Source organism: Vicugna pacos, chromosome 4 (genome assembly GCF_048564905.1).
Source record: "Vicugna pacos chromosome 4, VicPac4, whole genome shotgun sequence".
NCBI classification, from domain to species: domain Eukaryota; kingdom Metazoa; phylum Chordata; class Mammalia; order Artiodactyla; family Camelidae; genus Vicugna; species Vicugna pacos.
This window is the reverse complement of record NC_132990.1, coordinates 58511173-58535746: the sequence shown is the minus strand read 5'-3', so window position 1 is coordinate 58535746 and position 24574 is coordinate 58511173. Positions and strand designations below refer to the sequence as shown.

The 24574-nt window shown below is 47.2% G+C and overlaps 1 protein-coding gene across 2 annotated transcripts in view; it reads left to right on the top strand.

The window, feature by feature from the left end:
- Nucleotides 1–24574, top strand: part of EPB41L4B (erythrocyte membrane protein band 4.1 like 4B) — a 123020-nt gene that overhangs the window by 15197 nt on the left and 83249 nt on the right. For both annotated transcript variants that reach the window (XM_072959881.1, XM_072959880.1), the window contains exon 2: nt 18248–18352. In XM_072959881.1, coding sequence (XP_072815982.1) covers nt 18248–18352 — 105 coding nt within the window. The remainder of the gene's footprint in view (nt 1–18247; nt 18353–24574) is intronic.

The window sequence follows — 24574 nt, the reverse complement described above, 5'->3', positions numbered from 1 at the left end:
AGCAACATACTGGAGCACACACAGCACATAAGTGCTTTTAAAAAGCCCCTCCACTGTCCTGCTGGTGTCTGCTCTGCCTGCTGTTGACCTTGATCTTTAGAGATTATAGAAGTATGAGCTCAACCTATGAAGTTGAATTTGAAAGACAAAAACAAAACTTCAAGGCAGAATTAATCTTAAGCATAAGAACAACATATGATGCAGTTCCAGGAGCAGAAGCCTCTAGCGGTACCCCTCGAGGCACTGCAGAGCAGAATTCGTGGGGTGGATTTTACCGTTAAAGTCCTTGGCTCAACTGGAGGGATCAGTTTCCTTACAGATTTCCCACAAGTGCCAGAGGTCCAGCATAGGATTATGTATCCAGTATTGGAAGCCAACTGATATTCCAAGATCATGGAAATGTTAAGGAATGAGTCTCAAGAACTCCTGAAAGGTAGAGGGGATCCTGACTAAAGGATTTCTTACAAAAGTAGTGCTTACTATGTGCCAGACATAGTTCCAAGCACTTCGTGTATACTTACTTAGTTAATTCTCACAAAAACTTTTCAAGGTAGCTGCTGCCCTGTTGTATGGATGAGAAACAGGTGCAGGACAGGTAAATATCTCTCCATGGTCTTGCCCCTAGAATGTGATGGACCCACAAAGTGTGGCTCCAGCATCCATGGTCTTCATCTTTTTTTTTTTTTGAATCTTTATTTTCTGATTATAACATACCTTTCCTGAGACAATGAAAACAGAACAGCTAGTTGCTTGAATGGGAAAAGAAAAAGGGAAAAATAATGAGAAAAATATTGGTTTTATAAAAAAGAAATGTTATCCTACCATACTGGTTCTGTACCTTTTTTTTTTTTTAAAAAAAAAAGAAGAATGAAAGCATGCTTATTTATTTTAGAATTTTTAGAAATTATCAATTAAACAAAGCACAGAATAATCATATAAAACCTCCAGTGAGAGATCACCACTTCATTTACATTTTGGTGTGTATCCCTACCACCTTTTTGCTAAAGATGGATTAAAAAAGTTTCTTTCAACAAAAAAAGCGATGATCATGCTGTGTTTTCTTGTCTTTTCTTATTTTTTTTAATCTGTGGCAGAACGTTCTTAATCTTTACACTGTACTACCTCTTATATTGAAGAATAGCTTGGGGCGATCTGGACCTTGTCAAAGAGACATATTATCTTTTCAGCCACAGGAGCAGCTGCTCCCTGGTATGGGAGGATCTGAAATGGCTGTGGTGTGAGAAGGCTCATTACGGGGGATTTATGGCTCATAGCAGGGCCAAGGCTGGCCACGGGTTCTAAGGTCCTGCTGAGAACATTTGGTCTTCAAGTGTGTTCCTAGTCTTCATCTCACTTAGTCCTCGCCATAATCCACACCGATCAGCAGCACGGTGCCAGCCTCCCTATCCTCAGAGGTGGCTGAGCCTGGACAGGTGTATTTTTTCTTTTGACTCTTGGGAGCTCTGCGACCTCATTTTGCTTCTCAGGTCACCTTCATACCAGGCAGAGTGACTTAGGCGCCATCAGAGCTGGATAGCTGACACTGTATGTGTTGGTTCATTGGAGGGAGAGGTGGATTTCCATCAGGGATGGCTTCAGGGGGCGTGCTGGGTTGGTTTGGACATTGAGTGACGGTGCTGAAACAGGGGAAATGAGAAGGGAGGCTAGGACCACTGGGTGCTTGGAGTTCGGCTCCGGGGTGGGTGAAGGTGGACAGTCAGGCTAATAAGGCTGTCGTAACTCGGGTCTGAACTAGGTTAGCGCTGGGCGTGGACCGAGGGCCAGATGCAGTGGAGTTTGAAGACGTGGAACCCAGTGGATCTGATGGCTGGATTTAGGAGTGGAATCGATGGGAAGCCAAGACGTGATCCTTCCCCCAGCTTTGTGCATGGCAGGTTGGCGAGGTTGAGAACCTGGGGGTGGAGCAGCAGCGGGGAGGGGCCCAGTGCTGTTTGCTGGGCCCTTGGTTTTTTTAAAGTCTGCAAATGTAAGGTGTTCTTTGCATTTTATTTCTTTAAGAGGACATCCAAGTGGCGTCACCTTTAGGGTGCCACATAACCTGGCTTCACTCGAGGCCAGCGTGAGGGCCCAGGAGGTTAGACACAGAGAGAGGAGGCTGGTGAGGGTTTGAATGCAGCTCACACCTGCAGGGCCGAGGCAGAGAGTAACAGGGGCTGCCGGCCGTAGACCTGCAGAAGCTTGCTCTCCACTAGGCCCTGGGCTGTGCCTGCCACACAGTCCCCAGGACAGGTGCCAGGGCTCCTGTCACCACTGCACACCGCAGACAAGGAAGGCGGCCCAAGCTCTTGCCCCTCTGCTCCATTGCCTCCCAAACCTGGGTGGCTTAATATCTTCAAGGAAGAATGAATAACAAACAACACAGGCATTTATTCATGGCCTACTGTATGCACAGAACCATGCCAGGGGCAGGGTGGATTCGATACCGAGTCAAAGATCCATCTCTTTTCCTCAAGCACCTGCCGGTCTAGCGAGATGTGTCTTTCGCACCTGCAGAGAACTCTACAGCGTTTATCTGCTTTTACCAGGTTTTCTCGCTTAAGGAAAAGCCAGGGCAGGAAACAGGAAAAACGAAAAGCCAAAAAAACAGTGGTCCACCCTGCTTCTCAGAGGACACTGCAGGTCAGAGCTCCATGGTGGTTGTTGCTACACATTTTAGGTGCAGAAACTGGTGTCTGGAACATGGGACCCATGAAAGAATTAAGATTTGAGTAATTCGTTGAAAATCATGGCTCTGAATCTCAGTGCAGGTTATTTTTATCTCAGATGTTTATGCTAAAGCGTTGTGGTTTATCCACATAAGATGGTGTGAGGAAGGCGATGAAGACGTGTCTGTACAGCTTGGCCCCAAGGTAAATTTTCAAGCTCATCTCTCTGTATTCACAGGCACGATGCTTAGGCCTTACCCAGAAGAGTTCCCTCTGCACGACTCCATTTATGTGTGGTTGCAGAACTGGCAAAACCCATCTGGGGAGGAAACAATTCAGAACAGCTGTTGCTTCTAGGGGAGCGGGGATGGCCAGGGACTGACGGGGAAGGGGCACCCGAGAACTTTCTGGGGAGACAGGAACGTGCCGAATGGATTGGGGTGTGAGTTACACAGATGTTTCTGTCTGTCAAAATGGGATGGCTCAGGTTTGCACGTTTAGATGTAAGTACGTTTACCACCATCCCCGAGAAAGAAGTGTGAAAAAATTAATGGGGAGCAGGGGGAGGGGTGAGTCGGAAGAGATGACACAGAGCGTTGATCCTTGTTAGAGCTGAGTGACAGGTGTTTACTATTCTGTTTACTTCACATTTATTTGAAATTGACTCTGAAGAAGAGTTTTTTTAAAAAGAGCACTAGGTAATCTTTGGTGGTTCCTCCTCCTTCCCGGAATCCGGCCTGCTTGGTGTCCCCTGGGGAGAATGCGGTCTCCGTGGGCGCCGGGGTTGGTCCCTGCCGCCCCGGTGTGGGCTGTGTTCCCTTTCTGCGTCGTTGGTGGCTGTGAACTTTGGCTTCCTCCCCCTGGCACCTGCCACCTCCCCTGTCCTTTTGTCCTCTGTCCTTTTGCTCCAGGAACAGACCCTCCCTTGTGACTCTGACCACCCCCTCCACCCACACCTAGTGCTTCTTATCTTTGACTCCTCCTGCTGTGTTCCCAAGTCTCTCTGCTGTGAGTGAATCCACAAAGGGAAATCCACCTGGGCCTCATTTCCCTTCCACTTAGGGCTGTGAAGGGCCACCTGTGTGCCTTTGTGCAGTGACACAAGGTCTGTGGATTGGAGGGCACCGGCCCCACGGGGCTGTAGAGGAGTGTACATGCTGTGTGGGTCCATGTACCCTGGGCCCAACCAGTCTGTGGCACCTGTGGGAAGGAAGGAAGGGGTGGGAGTTGGGAAGGGGCACACAGGGACTTCCAGGAGGCTGGGATCTTTCAATTTGTTGATCTGGGTGGTGGTTGCACGGCTGTGGTCGCTTCTGCTCGTTCCTTGCGTTGCACACGTATGACCCGTGCACTTTTGCCTGTGTGTTCACTCCCCAGTTAAAAAGGAGACTAGAGGTCTGTAGAAGGCTTTAAATTGGAAAAATTGGAGGGTCTGATAGCACAGTCTGAATTCCCAGAGAGCAGCAGCTGGCTCGATCTCGGTGGTGACTGCGCCCCACTCACTCATGAGAGAGGTCCCTGTCCGTGCACCGTCTGGCAGAAACCCTCCAGTTCCTGGGATATGGGTGGCACCAGCGTCGCCCCGTACACATTGTCCTCCTGCTCGCACGTTCCCAGGTCTCTGAGAAGGTTTGGGGGTCGGGGTTCAATGCCTGAATTAGAGGCTGTCTTAGAAGAATACCTTTTGACGTGGGTTTGAAGTCCTGGGCACTGGGGTCTTTTCTTGTGTATGAAGCTATTCTGGGCCGGTTAGTTCCGCCTGAACTGGGAGAAATTGGGGTTAACTTATGACCAGTCCATAGCAGTTCAAGATGACGAGGAGTTACTGCTTCTGTACCTAGGTGTTTAGTTCTGTAAATAACTTCCTCTTTGTGTCTTCTACTTTAAAGTACATCCCACAGGACTAGCCAGTGCTTTTACCTGGCTTAGTCCTCAGCGGTTGCTTTTAAAAATGCATGTATGATTGGGACATTTTTCCCCTTAGGTAATGGGTAAGGAAAGGCTCCCTGTGTGTGTGGTGAACTTGCAGTCAGGATTCTTCTCACGGCAGCTCACGCTAACCACAAACCACATACCTTAGGGAAATAATCTTGACAATGCCGTCCTTACAAATCCAAACCTACGGAGAGGCTGTGGGCATCACACCCTCCTTGTCTTCTGAATGTGTCATTCTCTGCCGTCTTCTTGCAGGAGACTTTTTTAAGACTACTGACTCACCAAAAGAAAAAGAGAGAGAGAGGAGAAGAATGAAAAATCAAAGGCCATTTATAAAAAGACAACTTTTTTTTGTCTACCCCTCCATCAGGTGCATGGATGGTGGTGCCTTGGTTATAGTTTTATGACTCTTTAACAGCCAAGCTCACCATAGACAAGGTTAAAACTTTCAGGTGCTTTTCCACTCATTAACCTTTTTTGAAAATCTTACATGCACACAGAACCAAGTAAATTAAGCCCTGAAATTCTGTGCCTTTGCAGTTGGTGGGATCACTGAAAGTACTCAAATGCAGGCTAATTTGCTTGCTGCGTTCGTTGTCCATCCTTACGGAATCCCAGCCAAGGGTGGGACCTGAGACTGTGCTGTGGCTTGAGAAGTGTCCAGGCTGTTGGGGACACATCCCCTCAAATCAGTTCAGTCCCAGGGAACACCATGCAGAGCGTCTGCAGGCTGCCACCCAGCAAAGGCTTTGGATTCCAGGAGAGGTGTGGTGGGAAGTTCCCAGGGCTCGATCTGAGGTCCCGGGCACAGCCGTGACCATGCTGGGTGGGGCCCTCTGCCTTTGTTTTCATCCCACCCTCACCATCGCTTGGTGGGATGAGTGCTGCATTATGTCCATTCTGCAGGCTGCAGACAGGCTTGGAGAGGTTAAGGGGCTTGGCTGGGATCATGCTGGCTGTGAGGGGTGGAGCCCAGGTTCAAGGTTGGTCCTAACTTGAACTTTTGCTCCTCCCTGTGCTAGTTGGCTTGGGCTGCTGTAACAAAGTACCCCGGTCTAGGTGGCTTCAACAACAGAAAGTTATCTTCTCAGAGTTCTGGAGGGTGGAGATCCAAGGTCACGGTGCCGGCAGAGTTGGTTTCTTTGGTGGCCTCTCTCCGGGGCTTGAAGATGGCCGCCACCTTGCGGCCCCTTTCTCCTCTGTCTTCATGTGGCCATTTCTCTGTGCGTCGTCCCTGGTGTGCGTGCGTGTGTGTGTGTGTGTGTGTGAGAGAGACCTAATCTCTCTCTTTGTAAGGACACCAATCCAGTAGGATATGGCCCACTCTAATGAACTCATTTCAACTTAATTACCTGTTTAATTACCTCTGTCTCCAATTACAACCACATTTGGAGGCTTTAGAGGGTTAGGGCTTCAACATCACAAATTTTGGGGGGGACATAGTTCATCCCATGACACTCCCCTGTCACTCTGCCTCCGTGAAGCTCTTCTTCAGGGAATGACAGGTTCCCTAGAATGAGGCCACCTGTCCTCTGGGGGAACCCTGGGGCAGTGCCCTGTTAAATTGATCACTTCGTTTCATGTAATCCTTACACATCCTTACCAGGTGAGACATTTCCTGACACCGGTCTCAGCCTAAGCTGAGTATCAGAGCTGGGACTCAGATCCCCATCATGCTGATCCCAGAGTCCCTGCCTTCAGCCACTGCGTCACGGAGTGTGTTGTGACACCCAGAACTTTCAGAACTGTGAGGGGCTCCACCGGGAAAAGGGGAACGGTCATCACAGGACCCGGTAACTGAGGGAAGTACGCGGGGTAGCACTGACCTGCCTTTGCAAATTTAGTCGCACTCCGAAGTTGCAGGATGGGTGGGGGCAGTCGTCCACCCAAAATTAGTTCTTTCTGTTCATGTTTCTTGGCTGGGTTTCCTGGGAATTTGTTGCAAATTTATTTATGTGGAGTTACTTGCTCTCAGAATTACACAGAGGGAGAATCTGCAATCTGGCTGCAAAAAGTAATTTGGCAATTTATTTCCAGGGCTGCCCTTCTTCCAGCAGCTTGTTTCAGACTCAACCTCTGGCGCAAAGGCATCCATCATTTTAATTGCATGTTACTGTTTAGTCAGGCACAAATTTCTTTCATTTTCTTTTTCTTTCTCCTGCGGTTTTTTCTTTCTCTCTCGCACGCTCTCTTCTTTTCCTTTTCTGATCCACCATTTTAAAAAGCCAAAAATACTTGCCCAACCCAAGCCCTTTTTATAGTCCAGGAGTTTTTAACACCTGATATTTCCGGTTTGAGGGTATTGCTTGTTTTGTTCTTAACCTTTCCGTAGCAGAAATGCATGGCTGGTCTCTTTCTTTCCTATTCAGGTTAACATTTATAATGCATTTTGTCTCAAGATAGTCCTAAGAAAGAAAATGGTTATTGGGCTCAGGGTTGGAAGGCTGGTATTTAATTCCTGGCTTCTTATGGGCTGCCGGCAGCATGACCGGCCTCTTGCCTTGCTTCCCCATCTGTAAAACAGAGGACTGGAATGTGCTGGTTTCTGGACCACTCCCGTATTCTTCTTTGGTAACTTGGATGCCGAGTAGGGCTCCATACGGGGCTCTGGGGACTCTTGTCTGGAGGTCCGCCACCTGGGAGCGTGTCCTGTTCTGTGTCAAATGCTTGTACTCATGGGTCACAGATGGTGGTGCTTTATTTTTAGTTGAAGATTAAGAATCAATTCTGTACCTCTCAGAAATGTCTTAAGGGATAAAACCATTGTTTCAGATTAGATAGAATGTTAACTTTGGTGTCCAAAGCTTAAAGAATTGGCTTCTCTTGCTGCTCATACTTTATTTCTTGCTGTAAAAGTATGTTATTTGTGTCTGCGAAGTTGGGAACACGAAGTACAGCAGTGCAGCCCCGTTATAAGCTGCACCCAGGACTAGGGGAGGGATCAAATGTGACTTCAGGTCCTCAGGGAGGTACTCGGGGTGGAGTCCGGATGGAGGTCTGCGTGTTGTGTTAAGGTTTATTGACATGGCTGAACATCACTTGTTACTGACCTGGAGTCGTCTTCTGCATCCCTGAGCACCATCACTCCGCTGTGGACAGAGGCATCTCTGCCTAACCAGTGGCTCAGATGCTCCAAGGCAAGGCTCAGGCCAGACCGTGCTGACACCCTCCAACCCTGCACTCCTTTGCAGTTTGGGGTTTTTGTTAAGTTTCTTATTACGGGAATTTTCAAATGTACAAGTTGAGACAACAGTGCGATGAAACTGTCGTGTATACAACTCCTACATATTATCATTTTTCTGGGGTACTTTAAAGCAGCCCCCAGACCACTTACATTTCACCTGTTAATACCTAAGTGGGTATCCCTGTATGTCTGTCTGCGTATCTCAGCAAAACCAGCAGTGACTCCTCAGTGTCGTCTAATACCAGGTCCTTGTTCACCTTTCCCCGTCATCTCAAAACCTTTTTGTGGTTGGTGCTTGGCTTATTTGAATCAGGAGCCAAGGACAGACAGCACATTGCGTTTAGTAAACAATGTCTTTTAAGTCCCTTTGAATCCGTAACAGTCCCCTCCCCGCTTTTCAGTGCCATTTATTGAGTTCTTGACATGCAGCGGGTGACTATAGAGCAAGACAACCTAAGACCTTTCAATGCATGATTTTGATGTCTTTCTCCTCAACAGGGTTAGTAGCCTTCAGAGAATGGTTTTTTGGGTTAGTTTATCCTTTTTTTTTTTTTTTTAGAATTAATATATTTTTTATTCTAATTCCTTGTCTCCAAGCAGATGTTACCTAAATTAGCATCTCAGTGTGGGGATTCCTAAGAAACGTTTTTTAAAGCTGTGAAAACCTTTTACATACTAAATCTCTCGCATGCCACGCACACATGTTGTATCTGTGCACACGTATGGTTTTCATTCTGGTTATCTATCGCGTGACAAATTCCCCCAAGCTTAGTGGCTTAAAACAACAGCCGTTTATCATAGTTTGTGGGTTCTGTTGGTCAGCAGTTGGAGTGGGGCTCAGCTGGGATTTTGTTCTGCTCCTCATGGCATCAACCAGGGTCACCCAGGGTCTTTAGTTGCGGATTGGCTGGTGTGGAGGGTCCAGGAGGGCCGCCCCTCCACGTCTGGCACTTTGGCAGGGATGACTGGAAGGCTGGGCTGAGCTGGGACAGTTGACAGGAACATCAGCTCGTGGCCTCTTCAGCATGGCAGTCTTAGGGTAGTTGGACTTTTTCACGTGGTGGCTGGCTCTTCCCACAGAGCAGGCCTCCTGAGAGAACTGTCACTCACCTTGGAAATCACAGAATATCACTAACACCGTATTCTGTGTGGTCGAAGCAGTGCTATCTCTTCCAGATGCAGGGGAAAAGGGCAGAGTCCTTGCAGCCAAGTTCGTAAATACCACAATTTAAAAGATTAACACGAAGGTTAATACTCTGGGTGCTTGCCCCCAGGACCTTTTAAGTTCCCATGTAGTTGCTTCTCTTTTTATGTAGGCTGGAGGCCACTGGGGTGGGAAGCAGCTTTCTTAGAGGTCATTCAGGGCAGTCTGTCCCCGACCCCGTTCTCTAGGGATTCGAGTAGATTCAGTTGGGCAGAGAGTCCTGTGACAAGTTACACGGCTCACCTTGCTTAATAATAAAGGTGACACCGAAAGGCTCCCAACCCAGAATTCTGAGAGTGATTTGTCCAGTGGTCCTTTGTGTAGGGAGGTTGTCTGATATTTTGTGAATGTCCTTGTCAGGAGGGGTAGCATATTCAAATGTGCCTGATAGTAGTACAGTTTATTAAAATATGCCCAATAGTAGTATTACCTAAAAATTAGAAGAGTATTCGACATGTGCTGTTTTAGTGTTTCTTTTTGAGAGTGGAGGCATCACATCTGAAGTGTTGGGTGAAACCAGTTTTAAGGGTGGCCAGGATCAAGGAGCTTTAGGTGTCCTGACTTCATCCAGCATCTTGAGGAAGAAAAGGGAAACCCTCCCTTAAACCAACCGTTGAGTCACATGTGTTAGGCGTGCTTGGAGGGAGATATCGGGAGACAGAAATCAAAGTCATTAGGAGATGTTAGGTATTCCATACTGATTGGAAAAAAGTTCATAGGATCATGGCCATTGGGGCCATTGAATTATCACAGCAGAAACAAATGAGCCCTTTGAATCCTTACTGAGATGCACAGTTTGGCCCGAAGACAGTTTATCAGCCTGGAGCAGAGGCTGGTCAATAGTTAATCACGTACCACGAAGTCTCAGTGTTTTGAGTTGCTCTCCACATCAGTTGATGCCGGCGTGGCAGTGCTCTGTGCTGGAACCATTAGGCCTCCAGCCTGCCCGCCCAGGCCTCGGCTAGCACACGGAGAGCCCCTCTCCGGAGCTTGAGCGAGAACCCCGGTTGTCACTGGGACCAGTCAGCGCTGCCTTCCTTCCCTGACACGTACACCAAAACGACAGTCACTTTCTTCCAAGGTTGTTCACTTCCTTGTTGATCAAAATTAAGGGCAGTTGTTTTTGTTGCTTCCTCTGATTTCTAAGAGATTGTTAGCCAAGCAAGTCAGGAAATTAATAACATGTGCTCTGTTTTACCAGAATTGCATTTCCAGGAGCCGCCCAGACTGTTGGTGTGCTCCACATAGTGTCCTGGCTTGTGGTGGTATGTGAGCACATTGACTACTTCGCATTCAGCTGCAACTTTCCTGCCCTCCAGACAAAACGGGAATCCCCCCCCACCCCCATACCATGAGATCTGTTTATGTTGGACCGTGTGGCCCTGAATCCCAGCTGTAGCCAAGGCCATGCATGGAGTAGGCTCTCAGCAGCTGTGGGTTGAATTGGGCTTGATTGAAATATTTCTTATTTGCTGGACATGGCTCATGTGTTTGGAGCCAAAGAGGTAAATGAGTTGAGTAGAGAAGCAGTGGGATGAGGTGGGAAGAACTCTGTCCTGAGAATCAGGAAGGCTGGGTCCCAATTCTAGGTCCACCACTTGTGAGCAGTGTGAACTTGGTCACATAACCTGTCTAAGGCTCAGGCTCCTCTGCAAAATGGGGTCATGCAACCTTTGCAAATACGGAAGCCCTCTTCAGCTGGGAGGTGGCATTTATATAAGCTGGACAACCTGGCCTTAAGTCCAGAAGATTATGGATACTTCGGCATGGTCTTTGCATCAGTAGATTGCAGTTTTGAGTCACCAAATCTGGCTGATGGCTGAGGTGCTATTTCACGCTCACGGTGAAATTTCAAGGTAACTTTATTCGGTAATTTCAGATATTTGTGTTTATGACATCCTGGAGTAAACAATATATACTTGTTTATGGTGATTTAGTAGTGATGGCATTGGGGACAGAGACCCCCTGGACCACTGTGTGTGTGTGTGTGTGTGTAATAAAGAGCTCGTTTCCTACTAAGGCTCATAGAACACTAGCCAGTTATCAAGTTGTGGGGATGCGGGTAGGAACCAGTAACTAACCATGACACCAGCACTTCCTAGAAACAGTTGAAAGAGGCTTTGAGGCAGGTGCCTTCTGGGAACTACTGGCCGCAGGTGAGAACAGGTCATGTTCTGAGAGCTGTTTAAAGTAGGGGTGTTTAAGGACTTGGAAAGAAAGGAGTTGATCTCCAGGGACCAACATGAATTTACCAAAAATACCAAAACCAGACTAGTCTCAATTTTTCTTTAAATGGGAGTGGGATCATGGACTTCCTGTATCTCAGTTTTTGTTAAGCTTTTGGCAAAAAGCACATCGTGTTATTCCTGTGGACACGTGAGAGAAATAAGGTCTGGATGTAAGTGATGGCAGTTCCTCCGTGTGTACAGGATGCTGTAGTTTACAGCGCATGCTCGTTTGCTTTCTTGCTCTTCTCTTAATACAACGACTTAGCAAGACTGACCAGGCAGAGGAGGGAAGCCCGCTTTTCGGATGAAGAAGCTGAGACTTGGGGTGGGGGATGCTTAAGGTCGCAGCCGTGTTGCTAGAGGAGTGGAGCTGGGTTTCCCCGACATTTTTGCCTCTGAGAGCCCCAGGGCACGGCCCTGCTGGGGCACAACAGTGCGTATTCATAACCAGGTTGAGGCCACCATCAGATGGGCACCTTAGTACTGTGGATACCACCCCTACCCCCACCCCCGACCTCCCCCCTGCACCCCTGCCCCATCCTGCTTCTCACATTTCCCATATACGGTAAAACTGAGATCAGTAACTGATATATGGGATAATAGTCTGGGACTCATAATGTTCGTAGAAGGTTAGATCATGGGCCAGTTTAAGAAGACATTGAATTAGAACAAATGCAAAAGCCCGCACTTTGGTTTAGAAAGCATCACCATACTTATTTTGGTTATTTTTTAACCTGTATATAAAAATCCACAACTTGATGGTATTTTGTAGAAGGCCTGGCATTTCCCTCAGCCATAAGGAGAGGCCACAGTGTGGTGTGGTGTCCAAAACCCCAGTGTTCTAGCCTGGATTACAATAGACGGACTCCGGAAGGGAAGATGTAGTACCGGGGTTCTCCCTGCCCAGGTCCCAGATGGCTGTAGGGCATTCCCAGTGGAGGGGGACCAGGAAGGTCAGACTTCTGACATGTGGGTCGTTTGAAGACTGTGGTGGGAACTGAGGATTCTTCTTAATCCACATCGGCGTTTATGGTTATTGAGCTTCAGAGTGTCAGATGCTCAAGAGGCAGAGATAGCCAGGACAAGGTGCCCCCAAGTAGCCATGGGGATTGGCTTGTGGCAAGTGGGGACAGGAGTGCGGATGGAGGAGGGGGACACCCAGGCAAAGGAATGTCACAGGCAAAACACAGGGGTGCGACCTGCTGTCTCTGTTGGGCATCGTGGTTGGAGAACGTGTTTGCCTGGAGCCCAGGCACATGGAGGGCCTGGGGGAGAGAAAAGGAGTATTGGGTTGGGCAGCATCAACCGTGCTCAGAAGCCAGCATGTCATCCTCTGGTGGATGTTTTTGTGCAGAAAAGTGACTGAGATGAGGACTGTGTTGTGTGGAGGCCATTCTGGCAAACACAAGGAAGACAGGCTTAATGAGGGAGACAGCAGAAGTAGTGGGACCACCTTGGGGAGTGTTGCTGTGGTCCACGTGTGAGGTGATGTGCCCTGAGCCATAATGAAGAGGAAGGAGAGGGCTTTCTGGAGATGAGTGCAGAGGGACATGCCATCTGATGGATGTGGTGGATGGAGGAGAGCCTGGCATCCTACAAGGCTCCTGAAATCCTTCCGCTGCCCAGGTGCCATGCTTTCCCGTTTTAGTTCACAACGAGGATGTATACACTTGGCTGGCATGCTCTCACCCAGCTTATGTCCTCCTTACAGACCTACCTGGGAAGCATGGCATCTTATGTTATTGAGACTAATGAGATTTGGATGGATTGGCTTCAGTCTTCTTTGTTCTTCCAGGACCACACCTGACCTATTACATGGCACTTGGGTCAGGTTGCAGTAAGACGTTGCCAGTTGAATCTTATCTAAGAGGGTCAGGCTGGTTAATTTATTTGGGGGACAATTAAGACATCGGCTGTCTGGCAATCTTCCTTATCAGGACCATGGCTGGGAACCAGTAAATAAACAAAATAGGAGCCTCTGACTGTCCAGCAAAGCTATCACCATGTCCATACCTTCCTCGGCTGGCTGGCTGCCTGACCCAGTCTTTAGCTGGCAACTCTATACTCTTACCTTACACATGATTTTAATGAGCTTGGTTATTTTTAGCTCCTGTCAGATAAGAAGGAGCTGCTATAGAGATACGTACTGACTCAAAACCACCGATCACTGGTCCTTGTAAAAAGTGAAGTGTTGAGATTGGGAGGAAGAAAAACTAGGCAACATGGCTACAAGAACTCAAGGGTAGAGCTCGCTAGAGACGGCCGTGTTTGGGGGCAGCTCGCCATATGTGTCTCGAAGTAGACAGAGCGTTGGTGGATTTCGGTTCCGTGATCTGGACTTTGTAAGGTTTTGCACTGAGCATGTGCTGCTTAAGGCAGGGGGATAAGTGGCATCGCTCCCTGTGGGCTTGGGTCTTGAGCTGTTTTGGATGACTTTGCTCGCCAAGAAGGACTTGTTTGGTGAGGACTTCCTGTGGCTACTCCCTTCCAGACGTTGTGACCCCAGTGCACTCCGGCACCCAGAAGGGTGGCCGGCATTTGGTGAGCAATCGGTAAATATTAGCTGAATGAATGAATGAATGGATTCATCACAGAGGGGGAAACCCAGTTAACAGTGAGGCAACAAGGAGCAGCTTCCAGTCTTGTCACGTTGACGGATCTCCTGTTGCAATCACTAGACAGCACTTCACATAATAGCCACGAAATTGTGTTTAGGTAAATGGCCTTGGAAGTACAGCCCCGGTCCCTAGGTGCTTGTTTACGGAGAACTTAATTTGAAAAGATTTTAATGAGTGTGTTCTCATTTTTAGGCCTGCTGCTTGTAAAATGTCAGTCTGTTGTTCATGCTTTAGCATGGCCCATCCAGAAGATCCCCCATCCATCATCCATCCATCTGTCCATCCAGCTACCCACCCACCCATCCATCCATCCATCTACCCACCCACCCATCCATCCATCCATCCACCCATCCATCCATCCACCCATGCAGCAAGTGCTTGTTTTGTGTCAGCCAGGCATGTGCTTTGGGGATGGAGGGAAGGATGGATGGTACCCAGGTGAACATAGCTGGTCTCTGCCCTTAGGAGTGCTCAGTCTGATGTAAGACTAAGACAGGGATGTGGGCACTGTGGTGCAGTGTGACAAGTGTGATTGTAGTAAAGGCATGGGCCTGCTTGTGGCAACCCAGAGAAGGGGGCACTTACTGCCTTGGAGAGGGCAGGGAGAGGAGAGCTGGGGAAGCTGCTGGAGGAGGGAATGTTTGGGCCGGTAAACCTGACATGACAGCTCATGGGCTTCTAGGGGCTGCCCTGGACAGGATGTCCTGGCTGGCAGCACAGATGAGTTATCTGAAGCCTTCTCAGTTTTGAGAGTGGACACTCTGCAGGCTGGGAGAGGTGAGAGATGGTTGATTCAGGTGCTGTGGTCTTGATCCTCCTGTCTTCAACCTGCCCTAACCCCCTGGGACTTCTATTTCAAGGACCGTTCTATTCATTGCAGCCCTCGTAATTTCACCAGATTCTTCTTAGAGCTGAAAAGGGCCACTGGGAATTGTCTCCTCCAGCAGAAGAGACCAAAGAGCATACTTAATGGGGAAGTGAATCGGGGGAAGTGTTTATAGGCAAATAAAAAATGGCATTTCCTATCCACCAGGCCCTGCTGTCTGCCACCTCCAAGTCCAGCTGAGTGAGGCTCTGCGGGCGGAGTAGCCAGTCTGGCATTGGCAGAAGAGACTCCCTGCCCTTAGGAAGGTTCTTTTCCCATCCTCCACCTTGAGCTCCTTCTGAATTAAGAGCCATTTTAGAAAGACAGCAGAAAAGTAAAATTTAGAATGACCTAGACAGAAACTTGGGCTAATGACCTCCCTCATTTGACATGTGCAGAATTGTGTTTTTTCAGTGCATACTCTAGGACTGTTAAAATTACATACCTGGATGGTAAGCCTGAACCAGAATAGACCCAGGTGGGGAGCAGGTTGGATTTGGGATCAGTTGAGTTTTGGCAGCCCCCGTGTATTCAGGGCACCATGTCAGATGGGCAGCTGCGGGAGAAGTCCAGGGTGGCCATGTGGGTTGGGGGAAATTCTGAACTGCTTAAGGTTGCAGTTAGTGGTACATCTGGGACTAGGGCATCGGTCTCTTGCTTCCTCCCAGCCCAGCTCTTCCTGCTACATCCTGCTGCTAAAGCTCTACTCCAACTAGTTCTTTCCCACTAGGAAGCCTGCTAATGAAGCATTGGCACCGTGATAATAGGTGTTGCTTAGGGCAGGTAGCACTGGATGGTAATTGGAAAAAGTACACCCAGGGGATGGATTGTTATTGGCAAAGAGGAGTGCCAGGTTATGATTTTTTAAAAATTGTATCTGCTGTCTGACAACTGCCGAAAGACCAGTGCTAAGACTTGGGAAGAAAGCCGTCCAGTTTCTCCATGCTAACACAGCTGTTCTAGCTTTTGCCAGTTTTCCGTTTTGATTAGGCAGTCCACGTACAGTGCATCCGTATTTTTATGTCATTGGAATCACAGCTTTCTGTTCCTTTGTACTCTGTCTACTTAACATTGTCATAAGAATTTTCCATATTTCTGTCTCATCTTCATAATTCTTTTTTGTAAGGGATGAATAATATTCTGAAGTGTTGGTGGGCCCCAGAGCTCTGTTCTTATTTCTCCGGTAGGTAATGTTATAGAGAACACCGTGGCACAGCGAGCCTTCTGCTTTGTTGAATTGTTGCCTTCAGGGGAGTATTTCCAGGAAGGAGAGAGGCTATGATTCATTGATGAAGCTTTGATTTTTTTTTTTTACTTTATGTTATTATTGATTTGTGTAACACAAATAGAGATGTACGAATAAAATAAAGGTACAGCGTAATAAACTACTAGAAGGTAGACAGTCGCCTTAGTACCACCACCCACGTCAAGAGCTGGAAGCCTGCCAGCCAGTTGGAAGTCCACCATTGCCCCCTCCCAGTCACATCCCCTCCCAGTTACATCCCCTCCCAGCACCAGAAGCAACAGCTACCCTGACTTTACTGCAATCCCTTCTTTACTCTCTTTCCAAGTTTGATCAGCCAAGCGTGCATCCCTTGACACTGCAGTTTAGTTCTGCCTTTTGAAAACAATGTCTTTTAAATCTCTTTTAATCTGTAGGTTTCCCCTCCATGTCTTCTCTTCCCTGGATGCTGTTTGTTGAAGAAAGTAGGTCATTTGTCCTGAGGAGTTTCTAGAATTTCCCACAGGCTGGGTCTTGCCAATTGCAGTCCCATGTAGTTTAGGACATTCCTCTGTGTTTCCTACAGTTGGCAGTTGGACCTAGTGTTTGAATCAGTCCCAGGCCTGATTTTTTTTTCCCCCTGTGGAAAGAGAAGTGTGGGGAGCAAGATTATATCTTGGGTGGTGGGATGTTGGTCATCAGGAGGTACGTAATGGCTCTCTGTCCCCTGTTGTCATGTTAGTAGCCACTGGTGTCCAATGCCTGCCATCCATTAGAAGTTGCAAAATTGTGATACTACAGTTCTGTTAGTCCTTGATTTATTTGCTGGAATACCGTTAAAAAGAAAACCCGCCTATCCTCTATTTTTAATAGTTTATGTATAGAGATTCACATACCATACAGTCCACCGATCTGAAGCATATAACTCAGTGGCTTTTAGTATATTCGTAGAGTTGTGCATTTATCACCATGATCAATTTTATAGCACTTTATTAACTTCCCCAAAACCCCTGCTCAACCTTAGCTGTCACCCCACAAACCCTGCAATCCTAAGCAGCTACTAATCTTAGTTTCTGTCTCTAGACTTACCTGTTCTGGACACTTCATATGATATGTGCTCCTTTGTAACCAGTTTCTTTTACTTAGTATAATGTTTTCAGGGCCCATCCATGTTGGAGCATGGATCAGAACTTCATTCCTTTTGATGGCGAAATAATATTTCATTGTGTGGACATACTACATTCTGTTTATCCATTCATCTGTGGATAGACATTTGGGTTGCTTCCACTTTTTCACTTTTGTGAACATGTTGTACAAGTTTCCGTGAGAGCAGAATGTTTTCATTTTTCTTGGATACATACCTAGAAGTCGAATATCTGGGTCAAATGGTAACTCTGTGTTTAAGAAACTGCCAGTCTGTTTCCCAAATCAGCTACACAATTTCACATTCCCATCGGCAATATAAGAGGGTTTCAGTTTCTCCAACATTGGTGATCTGTCTTTTTTATTATAGCCTTCCGAGTGGGTGGGAAGGATCTGTGGTTTTGATTTGCATCTGATGACTAATGATGTTGAGCATCTTTTCATATGCTTATTGGGCATTTGTCTGTCTTTGGAGAACTATCTGTATATCCTTTGCCTAATTGTTAATTGGATGTTTGTCTTTTTATTATTGAGTTGTAATAATTCTTTGTATATTCTGGATAGAAGCCCCTGATCATATATATAATTTGTACAATTTTCTCCCATTCTGGGTTGTCTTTGTACTTTCTTGATACCTTAGTGTTCTTGGAACCATGAAAGTTTTACATTTTGATGTTGTCCAGTTTGTTTTTTTCTTCTGTTGCTTTTGCTTTTGGTGTCTTATCTAAGAAACTCTTGCCTAATGTAAGGTTGTGAAGATTTGCGTGAATGTTTCATTCTGAGTTCTTTGTTTTTAACTCTTACATTTAGGTCTTTGATGCATTTTGAGTTAAGTTTTGTACATGCTGTCGTCTGCTCTTTGGTTGCCCAGTGGTACAGCTAAAGGCAGGATTCATGCTTGATTTTTTTCCCTGCTTTATTTACCAGTTTTCATAATAAGGCATTGGTTCCCTAATCATCCTATGAAGTAGTTGTTTGGTGTCTTCTTTGTCATCATGGACACGTAGATTTAATCATGACTTTGTATTACAATAAAAATAATTACATTTTTTAAAAACTGTGTATTGTGATACAAATGTGTATGCAAGAGAGAGAGAAAAGTGACTTTTGTGTTCTTTTTAAAATCCTGTTTCTTATTCAGCTGTCACACCCTAAATTTTCATCTACCCAATTGTCTTCCAGAAACATGCCAAAGGCCAGGATTTGTTTGATCAGATTGTGTACCACTTGGACCTGGTGGAAACAGATTACTTTGGCCTCCAGTTCCTCGACTCCGCCCAGGTTGCGGTAGGTGTTCTTTTAATTCCTTGCAGGATGGATTGACTTTTGATGCTAATCTCGGATCCACAGTTGCTAGGAATTGATGGGGGAAACAGGAGTAAAACTGTGATATTGTTGCAGTCAGGAGCATTGGGGTGGTGGTGACGGCACCATGGCGCCCACCCTGGACGGGGCCAGTAACTGGGAGAGGAAGAGAGAGACGTGTTCCTGTCGTGCCGGGGTTTGCATGAGGGGGACCTTTCCAAGCATAGGAATGCAGGGTGGGCACATCTCTAGAGTCAGTAGAAAGAAGAAATACTATCACAGAAATTCTTTGAAGGGTGCTGCTTTTATTTTTTTTTAGCCAGCTGCACCACCATCTTCTCGTGGACTGGGTGTAGCGAGCGGGTGCTGTGACCACAGCTGAGTCCCAGCCAGGCTTAGTGGGCTCGGGGGCTGGGCAGTCAGGGCAGGTCTTGGCATTGCTCGAGAACCATCTTGCAGGCTCCAGGAGGTGGTTTTAGGTCAGCAAAGACTTCCCTCGCTTTGCCCGAGACAGAACTGTTCACGGTGGAGGCACTCAAGTGAAGAACTGTTCACAGTGGAGACACTCGAGTGAATGAACTCAACACAGCTCAGAACTACTCGTTTATTTTATAATTGACCTACGATATTATGTTAGTTCCTGCTACACAACATAGTAATTAGATATTTCTAAATGAACGTTCCTAAATGATCATGAAGATAAGTCTATTTATGATCTGTTTCCAAAGATATTACATAGTTATTGACTATATTCTCCATACGGCACATTTCATACCCATGACTCATTTATTTTGCAACTGCTGAATGCTTGTGCCTCTTAATCTCCCTCCCCTATTTCTTCCTCCCTCCCTCCCTGCTGGCAACCACCTGTTTGTTCTCTGTATCTGTAACTCTGTTTCTGTTTTGTTTTTACGTTTGTACATTTGTTTTGCTTTTTAGTTTCCAGGTGTAAGTGAAATCATACAGTGTTTGTCTTTCACTCTCTTATTTCACTTAGCACAGTACCCTCTAGGTCCATCCATGTTGTCACAGATGGCAAGATTTCATTCTTTGTTTTATGGCTGAGAAATATTCCACTGTGTATGTCTGTGTATGTATGTATATACAGTGCATTTTTATCCACTCATCTACTTCTGGGCGCTTAGGTCACTTCCATATCTTGGCTCTTGTAAATAATGGTGCAGCGAATATAGGGGTGCATTTAACTTTTCTAATTAATGTCTTTGTTATCTTTGGATGAATATCCAGGGATGAAAGTCCTGGGTCACATGGTCGTTCTATTCTTAATTTGTTGAGGAATCGCCCTACTGTTTTCCATAGTGGCTGCACCAATTTACATTCCTGTCAACAGTGCATGAGGGGTCCCTTTTCTCCACACTCTTGCCAAGACATGTTATTTTTTGTCTTTGATAATGGTCTTTGTGACAGGTGTGAGGTGATAGCTCATTGTTTTGATTTGCATTTTCCCATTGATTAGTGATGTTGAGTATCTTTTAATCTGTCTGTTGGCCATCTGTATGTCTTCTTTGGAAAAATGTCTGTTCAGATCCTCTGCCCATTGTTTTAATCGGGTTGTTTGTGTTTTTGATGTTGAGTTGAATGAGTTCTTTGTATAGTTTGGATATTAACCCCTTGTTGGATTATCGCTTGCAAATATCTTCTCTCATGCAGGAGGCTGCCTTTTGATTTTGCGGATAGTTTCACTGTGCAAAACCTTCCTAGTTTTATGTAGCCCCATTTGTTTATTTTTACTTTTGTTTCCCGTGCCTGAGGAGACTTATCTAAAAAAATACTACTAAAACCAATGTCAAAGAGCATACTGCCTGTTTCCTTCTAGAAGTTTTATGGTTTCAGGTCTTACATTGAAGTCTTTAATCCATTTTGAATTTATTTTTATGCATAGTGTGAGATCATAGTCCGGTTTGATTCGTTTGTATGTAGCTGTCCAGTTCTCCCAACACTATTTATTGAAGAGGCTGTCTTTGCCCCGTTGTATATTCTTGCCTCCTTTGTTGTAGATTAATTGATTGTACAAATGGGTTCACTTCTGGGCTGTCTGTTCTGTTACATTGATCTGTGTGTCTGTTTTTGTGCCAGTACCATACTGTTTTGATTACTGTAGCTTTGTAGTATAGTTTGAAATCAGAGCACATGAGACCTCCAGATTTTTTTTTTCCTTAACGAGCAAGAAAGACTTCAGAGTCTCCCCAACAAAATCTCTTTGAAACTCAAAACCTATTCAAAGAGAATTTATTCAATAATCTAAAAATATTTATTGAGTGCTTCTTATGCATTGGGCCCTGTTCTAAGCACTGTGGATAATACAGTGAACACCTGTGTAATATGCCAGGTGGTAATAAGGGTTAAGAAAAATAAGCAGAGGGGCTAGACAGAATAAAGGAGGTGGGGATCAGACAGAGTAAGGCATTTCCCATCCCGTGATAACTTCCCTTGATCCTATCCTTCCAGTTCCTCTACATCTGGCCTTGGCTCTTAACGACCCCCTCCTGCCTTCAGCTCCCCTCTCCCAGCCTCCTCCTGCCCTTGCCTTGCTCCCAGCCTGGCAAAGCCTCAGCCGTCTCAGCTGTTCCTGCTTGCCCTTTGATTCTCCTGCCCCCGTGACTGTCCCCTGGCCTCCCTTCGACACACACGCAGGCCCATCTGTTTCCTCTGCTCCTTCTCCCAGGCTGCCAGGCATTGCTGGAGAGCCACAGGCTGTGCCTTTTGGCATCGGCACAGATGACAGGTTCAGCGAAATCTAAGCCTCTGAGCTGCTCTTGGAGACTCGTCAGCCCCCAGTGGACTCTGAAGTTCCCCACGGTTCCCCTTCTGAATCTGGACCACAGGCCTGCAGCCCAGTCCCCACAGAGACTGCTCTCCTGGTTGCCTCACCGCCTAGTAAGAAGACCGAGGTCATTTAGCTAAAACGCCTCGAGTTTTCTTCCCTGCATCTCAAAGTTGCTCCTTCTCTCTGCCCACCCTTTTTACAACCTTGTCTTAAGGGAGTTTGCCTGTTTCTCCAGCGTTTACTCACGACACCTGCATCAAAGTTCTATTCCCGGTTACTTCCTGAGTGCTGAATTTAGAGTTTTCCTTGCTGTCCTCAGCATCTGACACTGGTCAGCCCTTCTCTTCCCAGAAATTCATCTCTTTTCTCCTTTCTCCAGTTCTAATGCATGTGGTATTTTTGGCTTCAGATTGTCTGTGGCCCTGGACTAGGAGTCAGACTTGGACCTTGTTCTTGGTTCTGCCCTGGCTCTTTGGTGGACTTTAGATAAACCACCTTTCCTTCTTCGGCCTCAGTTTTCTCATCTGTAAAGTGGGGTTCCTAGACCTGTTCTCTCAAGAGCTCTTCTGGTTCTAATGTCCAGTGATTCTGAGTCTAAAGGGGAGGCAGGTGTGTCTGACCCACACGTCTTCTCTAGTCAGAAGGGAGAAGATATCTGTCATTTCTACCGTTACAGCCAAGTACCTGTTGCCCTGGTAACATGTCCTCATCCCTAGGCAACTGCCCTCCAACCACTTGGGTTCCCAAAAAGCCAGCGATGTGGCTTCCCCATGAAAGACCTTGCTGGGACCCTCTGCTCACTTGGCTGCCAGGCTTTCCTGTCCGCCAGAGCCTTGGCCCTGGGCAGCAGGAAGGATGCTCCCGGCGGGATCCAGGTGTCCTTCCCAGGCCGTACACCTGCTGATACTGAGACCCTGCAGGCATTAGAGCCTTCCCAGCACGCAGCTCTGGGAACCCTACAGGCTTTTCTTCCCCACAAGAGCAGGTGCAGGGGCCTCGCCTGCCTGATTCTGAGGGTCCGAGAGCTGTGGCAGCTCCCAGCCCCTTCTAATTGATCTGGCTTCTGAGCTGGGCTCCTTGCAGGCTGGGTTCTGGTGACGCCTGCATTTATCTCTTGGCCTTTGCTTGTGCCGGCTCCCCCCTGCCCCATCTCCAGAACTCCCTTTCTCACCCCGTTTCAACTTATGGCCATCTCTGATGACAGCCCTTCCTGCAGCATGTCCTGAACTCCCAGCGTGTTTTCCCTCCTCTCTGTAAGCCTCCCTCCTCTCTGTAAAGCTGAGCTTATTTTGCCCTCTGTGGCTGTTGGCTTATTTGGCCTCAGGTTCGTTATTTGTGTATGTGAACAAACCTTTCTGATGAGATCCTGAGACTTAGGGCTCCCTCTTCTTAACCTGGTGGTTCTTGGTGGCAAGGCATACAACCTAGAACTTCAGTCTTTTGGCCCAGAAGGGACCTTAGGAACCATTTGTCAATGTCTCCATCTTCTGTCGAGTGAAACCAAAGCCTTTAGGCCTTGGCAAGTCACATTGTGACTAGCACAGCTCATGCTTGAACCCAGATTTTACAATTTCAGATTCAAGGGCCTTTTTCAGTACACTGTACTTACAGCCTCAGTTTTCCTAACTCTCAGTGGTCATAGTAACATCCTTTTCATGGAGGAATTGAGGGAGTTGGGAAGTTAATGGAGGAGAAAGGGTTTTGTAATCCAGGGTCTCCTCTTCCTAGCCGGGCAGGCCAGTGGGCACCGGAAGTCATCACAGCCCCCGGGGTGATGCACTGAGAATGAGGTTAGTTGGAACCTCAAGGCCACCTTGCCTGTGGGAGAAACCTTAGCGATTTAGATGAGTCCTTTGGGAAGGTTCACTGAGCCATTGGTTTTTCTGAGGGTTTGGGATGAAGCAGTTGGTGGCAGGTGAGGGCCCGGAAGGGAATGGTCTACTTGGTCATTGGCTTATTGCCCTGTAACTGAGGCTCCTGCAAGGAATGACATCCCCACCCAGCCCCTGATATGCAAATCAGAGGGTTGGCAGTGGCAGGGCTCTTGGCACGGCTCCCTGCGTCCCCAGCTTATATGCCCAGCTCCCTGCAAAGAGCCAAGCGCAGTTTCCATAGTACACTGCCCAGCCCTGAAGCAAGGTCAAAGTCTACTGGCATCGCCTATTTTTAGCATTTGGGGCTGAGGCTTCCTATTTCCCTTTTCCATATTAAAGCAGGAAGGCCACCCAGGAACCCACTCTGTTGCTCTCCCTTTGACACAGCTCAAAGCAGGGGCAAGGGCTCTATTTTTACACATCAAAGCTTTCTTCTGAGAGCCGGGCCTGTCCTGCACCCACCCAGCTTTCTTACTGACTGGTCTGGTAGCTGCTCTTTACTGAGTTCCCACTCTGATGAGCTCTGGAGGCAGGCATCAAACTAGAGACTTTACATAACTCTTCTTGTTAACATTCATCACTAGTCTAAAGCTGGCCGTGGAGCAGGCCCATTTTACAGATGATGAAGCCGAGGCTCACCAGGAACCCTGTAGAGGTTAAAGTAAGGAATGGAGTCGGGTTTCAGAACCTGGTCTCTCTCATTCCAAAGGCCAGCACTTTCCACTGGGTCATACTGATTCCATTACACACAGGAGCATCACCCCCTTACCCCACAAACACTCAGACAGACACAGAAAGAAAACATTCAGCCAGTAGCCATTCAGCAGACCTTGACTTGGAGCTTACTCAGCGGCAAGCTCTGTGGTGCAGAAGGAGGCTGGGTGGCATCCCTGCCTGCCACATTCTGGTGGAGGAGGCAGACAGGTGGTCCCTTGGAATACAGTGAATTCAGTCCTCCCGTCTGTGGGCCTGGAGCCTGAGTGTCACTGATGAGATCAAGGTATCAGAGGGGAAGGGTGAACATGGGATGGGCCACAGCCATAGAGGAAGAGAGGACTTTGCCAGGCAGAGGAATGGCAAACATTTGGGGCAGAGGTAGCAATAGCCCCACCGCACACACTTCAGACGCCAATCCCAAGTCCAGGTTGTCATGTGCTTCTGACTTACTGGCTGTAGATTGAGGGCTCCCATGACCCTCCTCCTTGAGCTTGATTAATTTGCTGCAGCAGGTCACAGAACTGAGAGGAACCTTTTGCCTACTAGATTACCAATTTATTATTAAGGGCTATATAAGTCAGGAACAGCCACATGGAAGAGATGCACAGGGCAAGCAAGGCACAGGCAGGGGGTGCAGAGTTTCCACACCGTCTCCAAACACTCCCCAAATCTCCACATGTTCACCAACTCAGAAAGTCTCTGAACCTTGTCCTTTTGAGTTTTTATGGAGGCTTCATCACATAGCCGTGGTTGATTAAATCATTGGCCATTGGTGATTGGTTCACCCTCCAGCCCCTGTCTCCTCCCCAGAAGTCCGGCGAGACT